The sequence below is a fragment of the Chelonia mydas genome, chromosome 10, assembly GCF_015237465.2.
Source record: "Chelonia mydas isolate rCheMyd1 chromosome 10, rCheMyd1.pri.v2, whole genome shotgun sequence".
Taxonomy (NCBI): Eukaryota; Metazoa; Chordata; order Testudines; family Cheloniidae; genus Chelonia; species Chelonia mydas.
Window position 1 is genome coordinate 35,323,381 of NC_051250.2, and position 14,678 is coordinate 35,338,058.

The following is a 14,678-nucleotide window of genomic DNA, read 5'->3' on the forward strand; positions in this document are numbered from 1 at the left end:
GTTAGGAGCTGGACTGCTTAATGCAGGAGCCCTACGTTTTGAGTGTCTCTCACTCCCCAAGTAAGAGAGTGAGCCAATGACATAAGGATGCTATGCAAGCACAGTTGTAGAACTGTGTCAACTAGTGTCAGTAGCTCGCCTTCGTATATTCTTCCTCCCAGTATCACTGCTACTCGTGTGTAAACGCAGGAAGCCCCATCAGCCCTGCACCCAAAGGGGCCCCGGTGTCCACCATGCCGCTGTCCTGTCAATGGCCCTGAAGGACAGGCAGTTCGGAGGGGAGATAACTCCCTGAACTAGCTTTCTTGGGCTATGAATCTGAGCATGAATCTGAACTGCCACAAGTGAAATGAGTCTGTGAGTCTCAGCTCAGCCCTTAGCCTGCCTTTGTCAGTGTTGCAGGAAGTGCCCGTGCCTTTTCCGCTGTCCAGGATTGTCTCGGATTGGACTGGTTCTCTCTGAGTAGTATGCCCCGGAGGTGAACACACCCTTTAATCTACTGCTGGCAGAGAATAGTTAGTGACTCTCTTATCACGGCCAAACTGAGCCAGCAGAGGAAATGCGAGAGAAACAAGAACTACAGCAAAAATGGCTGGGAAGCTGACAGCCATGCTCTTGGGAAGCTTTGAAATCCTATAGCCTGTGCCAGGCAGGAGCTCAGACTAGAATGACGAGTGGGGTCTCTTCTGGTCTTAAAACCTTTGCCAGTAAGCAGGCAGCTGCATCCTGCACTGGCTTGGGTTTCCAAGCACCTTCAAGGTGCAGCAGCCCCATGACCAGTGTGGTGCAGTAACATAACCAAAGGTGCGAAGGCCAGGCTTGGTACTGTGCCTGGCAGCACTGACCGTAGTGGCCTGTCGAAACAGAATTCCTTCTGGAGTGGAAAGCTTGTGATGATCTCTGGTCACCGGAAAGAGCCACTACTCCATATGTGGTGCGGTGCTGTCACAGCCCATAAACCTTCCTTTCTTATCATAGAACAAGTTGCATGAACTATGTTAAGGCAACCACTTGCCAGAGCACCAGGTTTCCCATTTACCTCCCTGCTGAGCAAGGGCCACTCAGGCCTAGCTCCAGGCATCAAAGACAGCCGTTGTGGAGCTGTTGCTGAAACCATCACAACTGCTTTAGTGTGCATGGGCCGTGAAAACACCTGTAAGTTCCCTTGGGACAGTAGGACCCACCCTTCCCTGCCCTGTCCTTAGCTAGCACCTTGTAAATCCTAGTCTAGCCAACGTGTGTTAAGGCCAGCACAGAAAAGGCAGTGGGTCCTTAACAAGTGTTGCCTCGATCCGTTTAACATATGTTAGAGGCTCACTGCTCTGTCTCCACTAGGCATCTCCCACAGACTGTAGGGCAGTCCAAGCTCATGGGCAGAAATAACATGGAAATTGAAGGTGGGGCTTGATAGCTCCAGGGATCAGTGAGGGGACATGGAGTTTTGCTCCTATACTGGACCAGGCTGAGTCTAGCCAAGCCTTGTTTCCATCCGATGGCTGCTTGGTAGCCTAGCTAAAATGAGCTGTCAGTCCCCTGTAGGATCCCTGCCATTTCCATTAAAAGAGACTCTCTCTCCATTTTTAGCAGTATGAGGCCTATGACACAGCTGAGCCATTCCAATTCCATGCAGCAGCCTTGTCATGTTGGCATTGCCTGCAGAAAAGCCAAAGACTGGCGAGGTTATGGAGATGCTCCGAGGTCCCCCTAGAAGGGGCTGATTCAGGTCAAGGTTGAGGTGCGTTGGCAATGTGCAGGCTCCCCCTACTCCACTGCCTCCATACCTGTTCTGTGGGTGCAGGGCTTCAGCCTCCAGAGTTAGTGAGCCAACCCCAGCTCTGTACTTGCAGAGAGCTCCTCTCCGGTCCCTCCTTTGCCACCTCTAGGTTGTGCTGGTAATGGCCACACGTAGTATAATACAGACGCATGTGGCCAGGGCAGGTTACCCGAGGCCCTGTGAGCAATTTCTCTGGCAAAGCCGGCTGTTTGGGGGAGTGAGATGCACGTCAAATATCAAAACAGAGTCAAGGTCACTGTGTTTGTGTCACACGCTCCGGCAGCGGCTGCCCCAGAGCGCACATCTGTTCTCTCCACCCATGCTGCAGGTCACTAGTTTGGGGTCAGTATGCCGGGGCACATTTGGCTCTTGGCCTGCACTCTGCTCACACAGGGCATTAACATGCCTGTCTAGAACTCTCAATTGCTTTCCCCTGCTCATAACCCATTTATCGTACGTACCCTGTGTTCTGCCATTCTGTAAATATTGCAGTGAGCAGGGTAGTCTCTCGGTGCTACCACTGCCTTCTACTGGATGGAATCAGAACTGCTCAACAATGTGTCATTAGACCTTATACTGCTAATAGCCAACATAGATTCTCCTTTAGCTCCAGTGAGGCAAGAGGATTTGAATGTTCTCCCTGCCATCGGCATGATGTTCCAAACTCCCACTGTCTGCAGTATAGTGACCGTATAAACTCCTCAGGGAAGGGTCCAGTTTCTATTCTATTTGTAGCTTGCTAAGCATGGTGGAGCCCAGTCTTGGATGGGACTCCAGGTGCTACGAGAAGACAGGTGACATTCCAGACAAGCATGGTTAATTACGTTCTCTCTTAGCAAGATTCAAAGAGTCATAAGGATAACCAGAAGATCCAGGGACAGAATAGGTAATGCCACCAAAACAATGTGGGAAGAGCCATAAAACCAATCTCCAGCTATTTGGGATTAAGATAAAACCGAGGTGGGTGGGTGTCTTTTTTCAGCTCTGACTCTGGCCTGCTGGGTGACCTTGGGTTAGTCACTTCACTTCACCTCAGTTTCCCCATGTGTAAAATGGGGATGATGATACTGACCTCGTCTGTAAAGCACCTGGAGCTCTATGGATGCAAAGTGCTATGTAAGAGCTAGATGAGATTAGTACTGCAGGGTTCTCACACCTTTCTCTGAAGCAGGTGGTACTGGCCATGTCCGATCCAGCCTGGCAATTCCCATACGCCATGTATCATTTCTGGTTAATTATTTACTTACAGTCTCTCAAAGGCAGAAAGTGCTTTTGTCACAGGCAGCATGGAAGTTACTATCTAAACTCAGGTTAATTTGGATTCTCCCCAGGGGAGGGTGGGGAGTTCGGGAGCTCCCCTGAGTGGCTTCTGGTCAATCACTGCGGGAGCGATGGGCACAGATCCCACCTGTCCAGTGAGTGGAAGCTGAATGTGGCGAGGCAGCTTGGTCACAGTTTGTTTCACTTGAGAGAGGGCATTCTGGTGGGTAATGCATAGGACAGGGGGTCAGCAAGCTCAGATTCTATCCCCGCCTCTGCTGGGGGCATGGCCTTGACCAAACCCATTTGCGTCTGTATGCCACAGTTCCCCCATCTCTAAGGAGACATTGATCTGTCCCACAGGCAGGCAGTGAGGCCTAGCCTCTGGTCCCGTGCTTAGCACCCTGGCCTTGAGAGACCTGCTTTTAATTTCCTGCTCTGTCACAGGCTTCCTGTGTGACCTTGGGCGGGTCTTGTCTACCTGGGGAAATTGAATGGCAAAGCTGGCAGAATAGCTCACTCTGCAGTGGCTCTGCCGGTCAATCTCCTTGTGGAGGCAGGGCCTGAATCTCTGTGCCTCTGTTCCCACATCTGTACAATGAGGATAATAGGGCAGGGTATCTTAAAAGGGGTTTGTGAGGTTATTACCATAACGGGGTCCGTATTAGTCCCTCAGATAGATGCAAGGAATCCTCTCTATTCAAGGAGGCCCAAATCCACACCCTACTGAATTATCCAAATCCAAAAGTGCTTGGCTGCAACAGCACCAAGTGATCTGTAACGGTGTTTGACAGGGTGTAATTGCAATGCATGATGCCATGATGGTCCCGTTTGCATGGATGTGGGTGGGTCTCTAGAAATAGTCATTTTTATTACTACTTTATTTTAAGGCCCCCTTTAAAATAGTGTATCTCACCTAGTGTTGCCACATCTCACCTCAGAATTTGCTGCATTTCAGTGCTGGGTGAAGGGATTCCTAGATGGGACCAGTGAATCCTGGTTTATGGGACCCACCCCAAAAAAACCAAGTTGCTTAACGGGATGAATTTGCAGCAGAACTGGAGTCACTAGGGCCCTGATCCTGCAGTTGGATCCATATGGGCAGATCCCTGCGCCTTTGCAGAGACCCATTGCTTTCAATTCTGCTCTGCATTGGCCCCAGGGGTCCATTTGTGCTGATCCAATTGCAGGAGCGGGACATGTGCGGCGAGACTTCGGCGCAGTCTCTTAGATAATAGTGGCATCTTCCTTGGATTTCACTCAGTGTACACTCTAGGGAAACTTGCTGTTACAAGTTATTAGCAAGGAGCTAATTTCTGTCAATTCCAAATGCCTTATTCTCTGTGTTGTTAATTTCATCCTTAATTCTCAGAACCTGCAGTTGTGAAATCACTTCTTTTGGAGCCAAAGAGATGGGTGATACAGTTTCCTCCTGCTGGTTTCATCCTGGGACCCATACAGGATGTTTACCAGGAAGGGGCCTGAGTCAGCTAACAAGTCACTCATTCTGGCAGTGACACACAACCAGCGTGACCTGGAGAAGTTGGCTTTAAAGCACTGTTGTTGCTGTTGGTTTGCTTATCACTTGATCTCTGTCGGAGCAGGACATTTCTGAGCTGTGGGGAAATGATTGCTTGTGTATTTCTGCGCAGAGGAGGTCACTGGTATTTGGAAACTTCAGCTGCAATCAGGTGGCAGGCCTCCCCAAGAGGAAGGACAGAGCAGTGGTTAGTGCACTAGCCTAAGATTTGGGAGACTAGGGTGGCCTTGGGCCTTATGTGCAAGGGGAAATCGACCAGAATAAGCTCTTCTGCAATAATGACTATTGTAAAGGGACCGCTCAAAGCAACAAAAACAAACTCTCTCCTCCCAGGACTGCAGGCGGGGAACTCACTGCTTCATTCTGCTGCATCACAAAATGGGCAGTAAGGGAGGGGGGAGGGGAGCACGGCTCCAGCCCACAATACTCTGGGAACCCAGTTAATCCCATTATGGCCACTTGGCTCAATTCCAGAATACAAGTGACTTTAATTCCACAATAGCTGCTGGTCAATTTCCCAACGTAGATGAGGCCTTGACATCTCTCTGTCCATTAGTATCCCAGCTGTACAAGGGATACAAGAGCCCTGCCCGACCTCCCAGCGTGGGTGAGGATAAATACACCACAGATTGTGCTCAGATACTATGGTCAGAAGGGCTGTATTAGTACCAATGATGGACAGGGTCACAGCTAAAGGCTGGATCTAACGCCCTTGCACTCTGTTGTACAGTAGTAAACTGGTTAGTAAGTATGTGTTACCACTGCCCTCTACTGGATGGGGTCAGCATAGCTCCACTGTATGTCATGAGCCCTATGCTGGCTATTGTCCTTTCGCTCAAGTGGTAGGTGCCTCCACTTTTGGGGATGGAGGAGCTGAGTCCTAGCCCTGCTGCTGTTGTGTAGTGCTGTGATTGACCAGAGTGTGCCCTATAGCAACAACTGTGAGGCATCCCAGGGGCTGTGAATTTATTACAGTATTGTAAAGGCTTCTGCCTTAAACCCACAGGCATGCTTTCCAAATCCATCCCTCCTGCATGGGCTGCAGCTGTCGTCAGGGCCGGGCTGTTCGTCTAGAGTAATAACAATGGCACTTAGCCCTTTATAACCAGGAGGGGCTGTGCAAACATGAACGAGTCTTCATAGCTCTCCTGGGGGGAGATCAGGATCGTTAGCTTTGTTTTATGGATGGGGAAACTGAGGCCCAGAGATAGGCAGTGACTGCTCAGGATCACCTGGGGAGTCCAGAGTAGAGCTGGGGAAAATAAATCAGGAATCCCTGGCTCCCAAACCCATGCTCAGTCCACTACCATGTCACAACCTTCTCCTTCTCCATTGGCATTGCTGGCATCCATCCAGGTGCTGATCATGCTGGTCTCGTTAAAGAGATTCCAAGGTGCTGATCCTTTGAGCCAAGCCATCTCTCGGGGCAGTGAGCTAGTCTTCATCATGCCTCTGGAAGCCTGGTCATCGGCCGCTCCTTACAACCATTAGATCCAGCAAAGGCTTGACCAGGGGCAGTCACATGTTGTTCCCGTGTCTCAAGGATGCAGCCCCTGGTAGCAGGTGTGCGTGTGCTGAGAGGAAGATGGGTGCATTGGACACAGCACACGCCATTTTGACTGGGTTTCTCCATTAGAGATACACAGTCCCTCCTCTCCAGATCTGGGTGCAGCCCTCACACTCCAGCTCCTTGGCTTGCCAGCTAGGACAACTGGGACCAGATGAACAAAGCTCCAGGTATCGCAGCTTCCCCTTTGGCTAGGAAGGCTTGAAATTCTGCCTCGCTGTGTACTATAGGAGGCCTTGGTCAGCTGCCCCTAGCATTGCTTGACCTCCTTGAGGCTCCTGTTTCCCAGTGGGGATAACAGTGCTGGCCCCTCTGCGATGGGCTGGCAGATCTGTGGGTGGAAACCCATGTAAGCTGGGCCCCCAGCAAGTCAATGCCAAACTCCAATAGACATCAGTCCAGGATTTCCCCCTAGGTATGGTTGTCATTTCCTAGTGTGCTGCATGGGGTGGTGGATGGTACATGTGATGTGTGGGTGACTATCTATTTCCTGGCTCCAGTCACCCAACAGGGGCCAAGGTAGCAAACCGGCCTGCCTCTGTCGCAGGACTGGGTCAGTCCTGATGTGTCCAAAGGCTGAAGCTCCCGAGCTTTCAATGCAGCCCCTGAGCTGGCTGTGAATGGCCTCGGGATTAGCAGCGTAACAATGCACTGCAGCCCCTTGGCGAGCTGGCATTGTGCACTGTCTTGCTCCCGCAGCCAGGGCTAAGCACAGAGCCTGTCCCTGAGCAACTCCCCCTGCACTTCAGAGCAACTCAGCTGGGTCGCCGCTCAGCAAAGTCATCGCCCGTGGATTGCCCTGGCAGCAGCAGTCACTCGAATGTCTGTAGGGCCACCCTCACTGACACAAGTTGGGCCCCACCAAAACACAGAGTGTTAGAGTGTTAGTGCTGGAGCCCACTTCCTGAGTTCGGGTTCTCATATGGTGCCCATCACCGTGGTATCTGGCAGCCCTTCGAAACAGAGCCCAGAGAGCACCACTCCAGCCCTGGGCCCCTGGAAACAGCTTTCCAATGAAAAGGAAGCAGGGGGAACAGCTCGGCAAACTGGCCAGGCACCTGGCGAAAGGTCTGTGCTTGTCTCTTGCTACTGGGCCTGGCATGGTCAATCACACTCCAAATGGGCAACGTGCTGGGGCGATTTTCTCATCCCGTAAGAATTCACTCCCTAGCTGGAGGTTCCCCCCCTTTCCCTCTCGCTCTTTGGAGGCTCCACAGGCCCTTTGATGTTCTCCCACTGTTTGCCCAGTCGATCAGCTCAGACAGGGTTAGAGTCTGAGGTCAGCGGCTTTTCCATTCCAAACACCCAGACGCATCCGTGAGAGAGGAGTGGACTCAGGTTACATGCCTGCCTCCCTCCCCTCCCCTCCCCTTCCCTCTCCTCCCCACACCACAGACACACACAGGCACACCCCAGACCAGGCTCACAGCCACTCGGTGGGATACTCCACTGCTCCACACACCCAAGAGGGCTAAAGCCACGCTTTAAGCCCTGGCTGCGAACCAAACACCCATTGAGGCTGGGGTTTAACAAACTCCTTGGGAAACCAGCTGGATGAAGTCAGGGGGGATCTGGGAACCGCATGGACGGATCCATTCTCCCCTTTCTTTGCATGAATCTCCTCTTCTAACGGTCCCCCTCCCCCGGAGGCACGCGCCCTGGGAGCTCTCAGAAATCCTTTGCTGGGAGATGACCTTTAAAGGGCCTCGGGGGGCTCGGCAGCCAGCGAGCAGCCCCTGAAAAGGACCGTGCGTCGGGCGTCATCTCTGGAGAGCCCATGCGGAGCTTGCCCTGGGCACAGCAGAGCCAGAGTTCCGGGTTCTGCACGTGCCCGGTTGCTTTTTGGATGTGATTCTTTTTGTGTCAGGAGCTGTGCCAGGTGAAGAGCCCTCCTGGCTGGGAGCGGGAGCCTGGCGTGAATCGATGCCTTCCTGTTGCTTCGGAGGAAGGGAATTAAAGAGGAAAAAAGGGGAGCCCCAGCTCCGGGAGGCAGGTCAGCCCGACCCCATGCTGGCCACACTGCTCCTGTCTCTACTGCCTGTCCTGGCCGAGAGCGCCAGCCTGCAGCCAATCCGAATGAGTCATCTGGGGGTGTGCCCCAATCAACTGAACCCCAACCTGTGGGTGGATGCCCAGAGCACCTGCGAACGGGAGTGCCACACTGACCAGGTGAGAGCTGCCTCCCCTCTCCAGGCTCAAACCGTGACCCTGGCACTCAGGGGTCCAGGCCTGGCCAACGGGCTCACTGATCCTCTGGTGTAAGATGCTGCACAAGCACCCAGGGTTACAAGTCCTGAGGGATTATTCACTGCGCCCCACCTCCACCCCCCACCCCCTGCATTAACACATGGGCTGGGGGGCAGGTTTGTGCACACCTACTGGCTTGCGGTGACATCCTGCCGGACACCGAGGAGCCAAGGGCCTGTTCTGCAGCCTTACCCATCCCCAGGCTCCTGGGGCATGAGATTTCAGCCTGTCCAGGCAGATGCCAGGCAGGTTTTTATTTGCTTGCTGCAGTTCTCAGGGGTGGGGGAGGCATTGTGGCTGCTGGTCAGTCTCATCCCACTGACTGTTTTGAGAGACTGGGCAGGCTGAGCAAGGCAGGCCAGGACTCCTCTCCTTGAAAGGCGCAGCCAACGCCTCCCCCCGGGGGGAGATGCTTTAACAAGGGCCTGACAATGAATCCGTCAAACCAGGGAGCCCCAGCAGGTCTGAGCCAGAGAAAATAAATAGCCAGGAGCCACCTGCAGATCAGGTGGGGATTTGGGGGCAAAATTCTCAAGGGCCAAAAGGTGTGGATGTGATTGTGTAGGCAAAGCAGCCTGGACCAGCCAGCCAGCAGGGCTTGTCCTCATGCTTTAGACATAAGGCAGGGCCCACAGATGGCCTGGTTGCATGACTCTCACTCACAGTGCTAGAGTCCCTGGAAAAAATCCCCAAGTCAATCTAGATGATCCAGTGGTCTCCTCTGGCCTGGGAGGCTCTAAACTGTATTTGGGCTGGTGTTCGTTTTGTGTCATGTGGGTGCCGGTTGCAGTCCCTGGAGTGCCGTATGCTGTGGGATCAATGAGGCTTGCAGTGGAGAGGCAGTGTAGCCTAGTGGTTAGGGCGCTGAACTACGAGAGCTGGCTTCTATTCCCAGCTCCGCCACTGACCTATGGGGTGACTGTGGGTGAGTCACATCCTCTTTTTGTGCCTCTGCTTCTTTGCCCACCCTTTGTCTGTCTGATTCAGACCCCCCAGCAGGGCAGGCTCCCCCCAGATGCTGGCTCCCACATGAAGCAGCAGGGAGAGGTGCTCAGACCCCCCAGAAGGGGCAGGGCCCCCAGATCCTGGTGTACATAAGGGGGCCCTGTCTCACCTGCATCAGAGGGAAGGGGGAGCAAGCTGGCATTCTGCCCATGGACTCTGTGTGACAGGGATTGTACTCACTGCCAGCTCCAGGGGGACGGTGCGGCCAGCAACCAGCCATGTGCCCCAGTGCCCCATGGGGTGACTGGTGCTGGGAGGTGGCACTGGTTCATGCTGGTTTGCAGAGCAGGGTGGAAACAGCCTCACTAGGCTCTTCCCAGCGGCTCCCTGCAAAACAGTAACTTCCAAATGCTGCCAGGTGCCCAGTCCACCCTCCTGCAGGCATAAAAAGCAGGCATTTCAGGGGGCTGCAGCTAGGCCCGGGCTGTATTTTTTTAGGCCCTCACTCCCCAATCTGTCCCTCCCCAGGGCTGCCCATAGGGTTGCCAGGTGTCCGATCGAAAAGGGACCCTGGCGGTTCCAGTCAGCACCGCCGACTGGGCCATTAGAAGTCCGGTCAGTGGTTCTGAAAGCGGCCAGCAGGTCTGGCTCCTAGGCGGGGGGCCCACAGGGCTCTGCGCGCTGCCTCTAGCAAAAACTCCACACTCCCATTGGTTGGGAACTGGCCAATGGGAGCTGGGGGTGGGGCATACCTGCAAACCTAGCTGCCCCAGGCCTGTGAGGTTCAACAGACGTTACAGGCGTGTTCCCATTGCTCTCTCCCACTGGCCCTAGTTATAGCGCCTCACGGTGGGCAGGGATAGAATCCTGACTTCTGGGGTGCTCCACGAAGCTTGGCTGGGTGTCAGACAGGCGGAGCCTGTGACTAAAGGCTGTTAGCGCCTTGGGGCAGGGAGTGTGTGTCTGAAGCCATAGAGATGAAAACCACTGTGAATATGATGAAACCTGGCGGACTGAGAGCCAGGACTCCAGTCCCAGCTCAGCCATTGGTTCACCATACCCCCTGGGCAAATCACTCCGCCACCTGTGCCTATATTTCCCCCCAGCTGTAAAATAGGGAGAATGGTCCCATGGAACCACGAGGCTGAGGTCATGAATGTTTGTAATGTGCGCTGAGCTGCATGGAGGGGAGGTGCTAGGAGAGCACAAAGGAGACAGTTATTACAGTTAATAATAACTGCCAGACTGGGTTAGACAAATGGTGAATCTAGCCCAGATTTGTACCTTCTGACAGTGGCCAGTGCCAGATGCTTCAGAGGGAATGAACAGAACAGAGCAATTATTGAGAGATCCATCCCGTCCTCCACTCCCAGTCTCTGGCAGACAGAGGCAAGGGACACTCAGAGCATGGGGTTGCATCCCTGACCATCTTGGCGAATAGCCATTGATGGACCGGTCCTCCAGGAACTTATCTAGCCCTTTTTTGAACCCAGTTATAGTTTTGGTCTTCGCAACATCTGCCAGCAATGAGTTCCACAGGTTGACTTGCATTGTGTGAAGTATTTCCTTAGGTTTGTTTTAAACCTGCTGCCTCTTAATTTCATTGGGGGACCCCCTAGGTCTTACCTTATGTGAAGGGGTAAATAACACTTCCCTGTTTGCGTTCTCCACACCAGTCGTGATTTTATAGCCCTCTCTCACATCCCCCCTCTTCGTTGTCTCTTTTCTAAGCTGAACAGTCCCAGTCTTTTTAATCTCTCCTCGTACGGAAGCTGCTTCATACCATTAGTCATCTTTGTTGCCCTTCTCTGCACCTTGTCCAATTCGAATAGATCTTTTTTGAGACGGGGCAACCAGAACTGCAAGCAGTATTCAAGATGTGGGTATAGTATGGATTTATATAGCAGCATTATGATATTTTCTATCTCATTATCTATCACTTTCCTAATGATTCCTCACGGTCTATCTATTTTGATGGCTGCTGCACACTGAGTGGATGTTTTCAGAGAACCATCCACAATGACTCCAAGACCTTTCTTGAGTAGTAACAGCTAATTTAGACCCCATCATTTTGGGATCAGTTTTCTCCAAAATGCATTACTCTGCACTTACCAACATTGAATTTCATCTGCCATTTTGTCAGCCAGCCACCCAGTTTTATGAGATCTCTTTTAACTTTTTGCAGTCGGCTTTGGATTTAACTTGAGTGATTTTGTATCATCTGCAAACTTTGCCACTCATTGTTAAGCCCCTTTTCCAGATTATATATGAAATGTTGAACAACACTGGTCCCAGTACAGATCCGGGGAGGACCCCACTACTTACCTCTCTCCATTGTGAAAACTGGTCATTTCTGCCTACTCTTTGTTTCCTATCAGTTAACCAGATACTGATCCATTAGACTGATCCCTCTTATCCCACGATTGATTAATTTGCTTATGAGCCTTTGGTGAGGGAGCTTGTCAAAGGCTTTCTGAAAGTCCACGTACTCTATTGACTGGATCACCCTTGTCCACATGCTTGTTGACTCCTTCAAAGAATTCTAATAGATTGATGAGGCACGATTTCCCTTTACAAAAGCCATGTTGACTCTTCCCCAGAATGTTGTGTTCATCTCTGTGTCTGAGAATTCTGTTCTTTACTATAGCTTCACCCAATTTGCTTGGTGCTGAAGTTAGGCTTACCGGCCCGTAATTGCCAGGATCACCTCTGAAGCCTTTTTCAAAAATAAGTATTGCATTAGCTATCCTCTAGTCACCTGGTACAGAGGCTGATTTAAGGGATAGGTTACATACCACAGTTACTAGTTCTGCAATTTCATATTTGAGTTTTTAGAACTCTTGGGTGAAATCCATTTGGTCCTGCTGACTTACTAGTGCTTAATTTACCCATTCGTTTCAAAATCTCCTCTACTAATATCTCAATCTGGGACAGTTCCTCAGATTTGTCACCTAAAAAGAATGGCTTGCCTGTGGATCTCCCCCATATCTTCTGCAGTGAAGGCCAATGCAAAAAATTCATTTAGTTTCTCTGCAATGGCCGTCTTCCTTGAGTGCTCCTTCAGTGCCTTGATCTTCCAGTGGCCCAATGAAATGCAAGATTGAGGGCCTACATGTTCCTCTGGGGCTTTCCTTAAGAAGCAGAGGTGTTTCCTGCTGAAATTCCATTCCTAAATCTCCCTGCAGTTTCCAATGGATGCAGAATCTTCGTAGCGTAGTATTGCTGTGTGCTGTTAAATAGCTGCCACCATGCCGCCCCAGAGGTGGCTGCATTCCAGTTGTGGGTGGACGTGGTTGAGAGGCAGCTAATGTAAGGGTATAAAAGTTGGGTATTAATGGCAGTGAGGATGCTGGTTTTAAGCCTGCTGCTGATTGCTCTCCTCAGGACTGTGAAGGCTTTGAGAAGTGCTGCACCAATGTCTGTGGCCTGCGGAGCTGCGTGGCTGCCCGCTATGCTGACGGCAGCGTCTCGTCCCTGGAGCTGGCGCAGGAGGCCTCGTGTGAGAGCTTTGTGTGCACCCAGCAGGGCTCAGACTGCGACATCTGGGACGGGCAGCCCATCTGCAAGTGCAAGGACAGGTGTGAGAAGGAGCCCAACTTCACATGCGCCTCAGACGGGCTCACGTACTACAACAAGTGCTACATGGACGCGGAGGCCTGTATCCGGGGCATCAGCCTCAGCGTGGTGCCGTGCAAGTACATCTTCACCTGGCCAAACACCAGCCCAGTGCCGCTGGAGACCACGGCTCAGCCCACGCCCGGGGCTGCTGCTGAGGTGCCCATCCCCCCAGCCCTCTACAACAACCCCTTCCACCAATCGGTCTACGTGGGTGGCACTGTCAGCTTCCATTGCGACGTGAGTGGGCGGCCCCGGCCGGACATCACCTGGGAGAAGCAGAGCGACCACCAGGAGAACTTCATCATGCGGCCTGACCAGATGTATGGCAACGTGGTGGTCACGAATATCGGCCAGCTGGTCATCTACAACGCCCAGACAGAGGACGCCGGCATCTACACCTGCACAGCCAGGAACTCCGCTGGCCTCCTCCGGGCCGACTTCCCCCTCTCCATCATCAAGAGAGAGCCCTCCGGGGGGGAGCCCAGGGCACCCAGCACCCAGCAGGTCCCAGGCACCGAGTGTCTGAAGGAGCCTGACAAGAGGGAATGTGAGGCTCAGCAGGTGCGCTGGCATTTTGATCCCAAGAAGGGCTCGTGCGCCACCTTCCGCTACGGCGGTTGCGGTGCCAACCAGAACCACTTTGAGACGTACGAGGCGTGCCGCTCGGCCTGCGTCAGCAGGGCCATCAACATGTGCACCTTGCCCATGGTGCAGGGGCCTTGTAAGAACTGGGAGGCCCGCTGGGCCTACAATCACCTGATGAAGCAGTGCCACTCCTTCGTCTACGGTGGCTGCGAGGGCAATGACAACAACTTCGAGAGCAAGGAGACCTGTGAGGACGCCTGCCCCTTCCCCAAGACCCTGCAGTGCAAGGCCTGCCGGCTCAAGAGCAAGATGGTGCTGAGCCTGTGCCGCAGCGATTTTGCCATTGTGGGCCGGCTCATGGAGATCATTGAGGACCAGGACTCGGGCATTGCCCGCTTCGCCCTCGAGGACATCCTCAAGGATGAGAAGATGGGCCTCAAGTTCTTCAATATTAAGTACCTGGAGGTCACCTTGAGCGACATGGACTGGAGTTGCCCCTGCCCCAACATGACCACGGAGGATGGGCCCCTCATTATCATGGGGGAGGTGCATGATGGCATGGCCATGCTGGACCCCAACAGCTATGTCCGAGCTGCCAACGACAAGCGGGTGAAGAAGATCTATGAGCTCATTGAGAAGAAAACCTGTGAGCTCCTCAACAGGTTCCAGGACTAGAGGCACAGCCCAAGGAAGGGGAGAGTCAGGCTAAATAGATAGTCCCTTCCATCCTCTCTCAAGCCAGTCATGGCTATGAGCCACCCAGGGGCACTCCCTGGGGGAGCTGCCTGCTCCCCAAACCCTCCCCCCTTGGGTCCCACCCAGAACCCCATGGCCACCTCCACAGCCCGGTTTTTCTGAGTGTAATCAGTTGGTTTAATTCCTAGGCTGTGGTGGCGTCAAGCCTGATTCTACCCGCACCTACCTATGTCTGTCTGTCTAACTGTAATTTATCTGTCCACACATCTCGCCCCATGTACCCTTCTGAGGCCAGACTATACCAATAAAAGCATGACCCAGCGGGGAGGTGGCTGCTGACTCTCCCATGCTCGGAACAATCACGAAGCACAGTTGTCAAGAGGCCGGGATGGGCGCTGCACTTGGACTAGGCTAAATCATCAAATCCCCCCTGGGCTTCTGTGGGG

At 52.9% G+C, this 14,678-nt stretch overlaps 1 protein-coding gene across 1 annotated transcript; it reads left to right on the forward strand.

The window, feature by feature from the left end:
* The first annotated feature begins 3,725 nt into the window (after nucleotides 1-3,725).
* WFIKKN1 (WAP, follistatin/kazal, immunoglobulin, kunitz and netrin domain containing 1) lies at nucleotides 3,726-14,583 on the forward strand. The gene is made up of 2 exons (XM_007054529.4): nucleotides 3,726-8,310; nucleotides 12,718-14,583. Exons 1-2 carry the CDS (start codon nucleotides 8,065-8,067, stop codon nucleotides 14,209-14,211), a joined length of 1,740 nt encoding a protein of 579 aa, XP_007054591.1. The 5' UTR covers nucleotides 3,726-8,064; the 3' UTR covers nucleotides 14,212-14,583.
* Nucleotides 14,584-14,678: the final 95 nt, after the last annotated feature.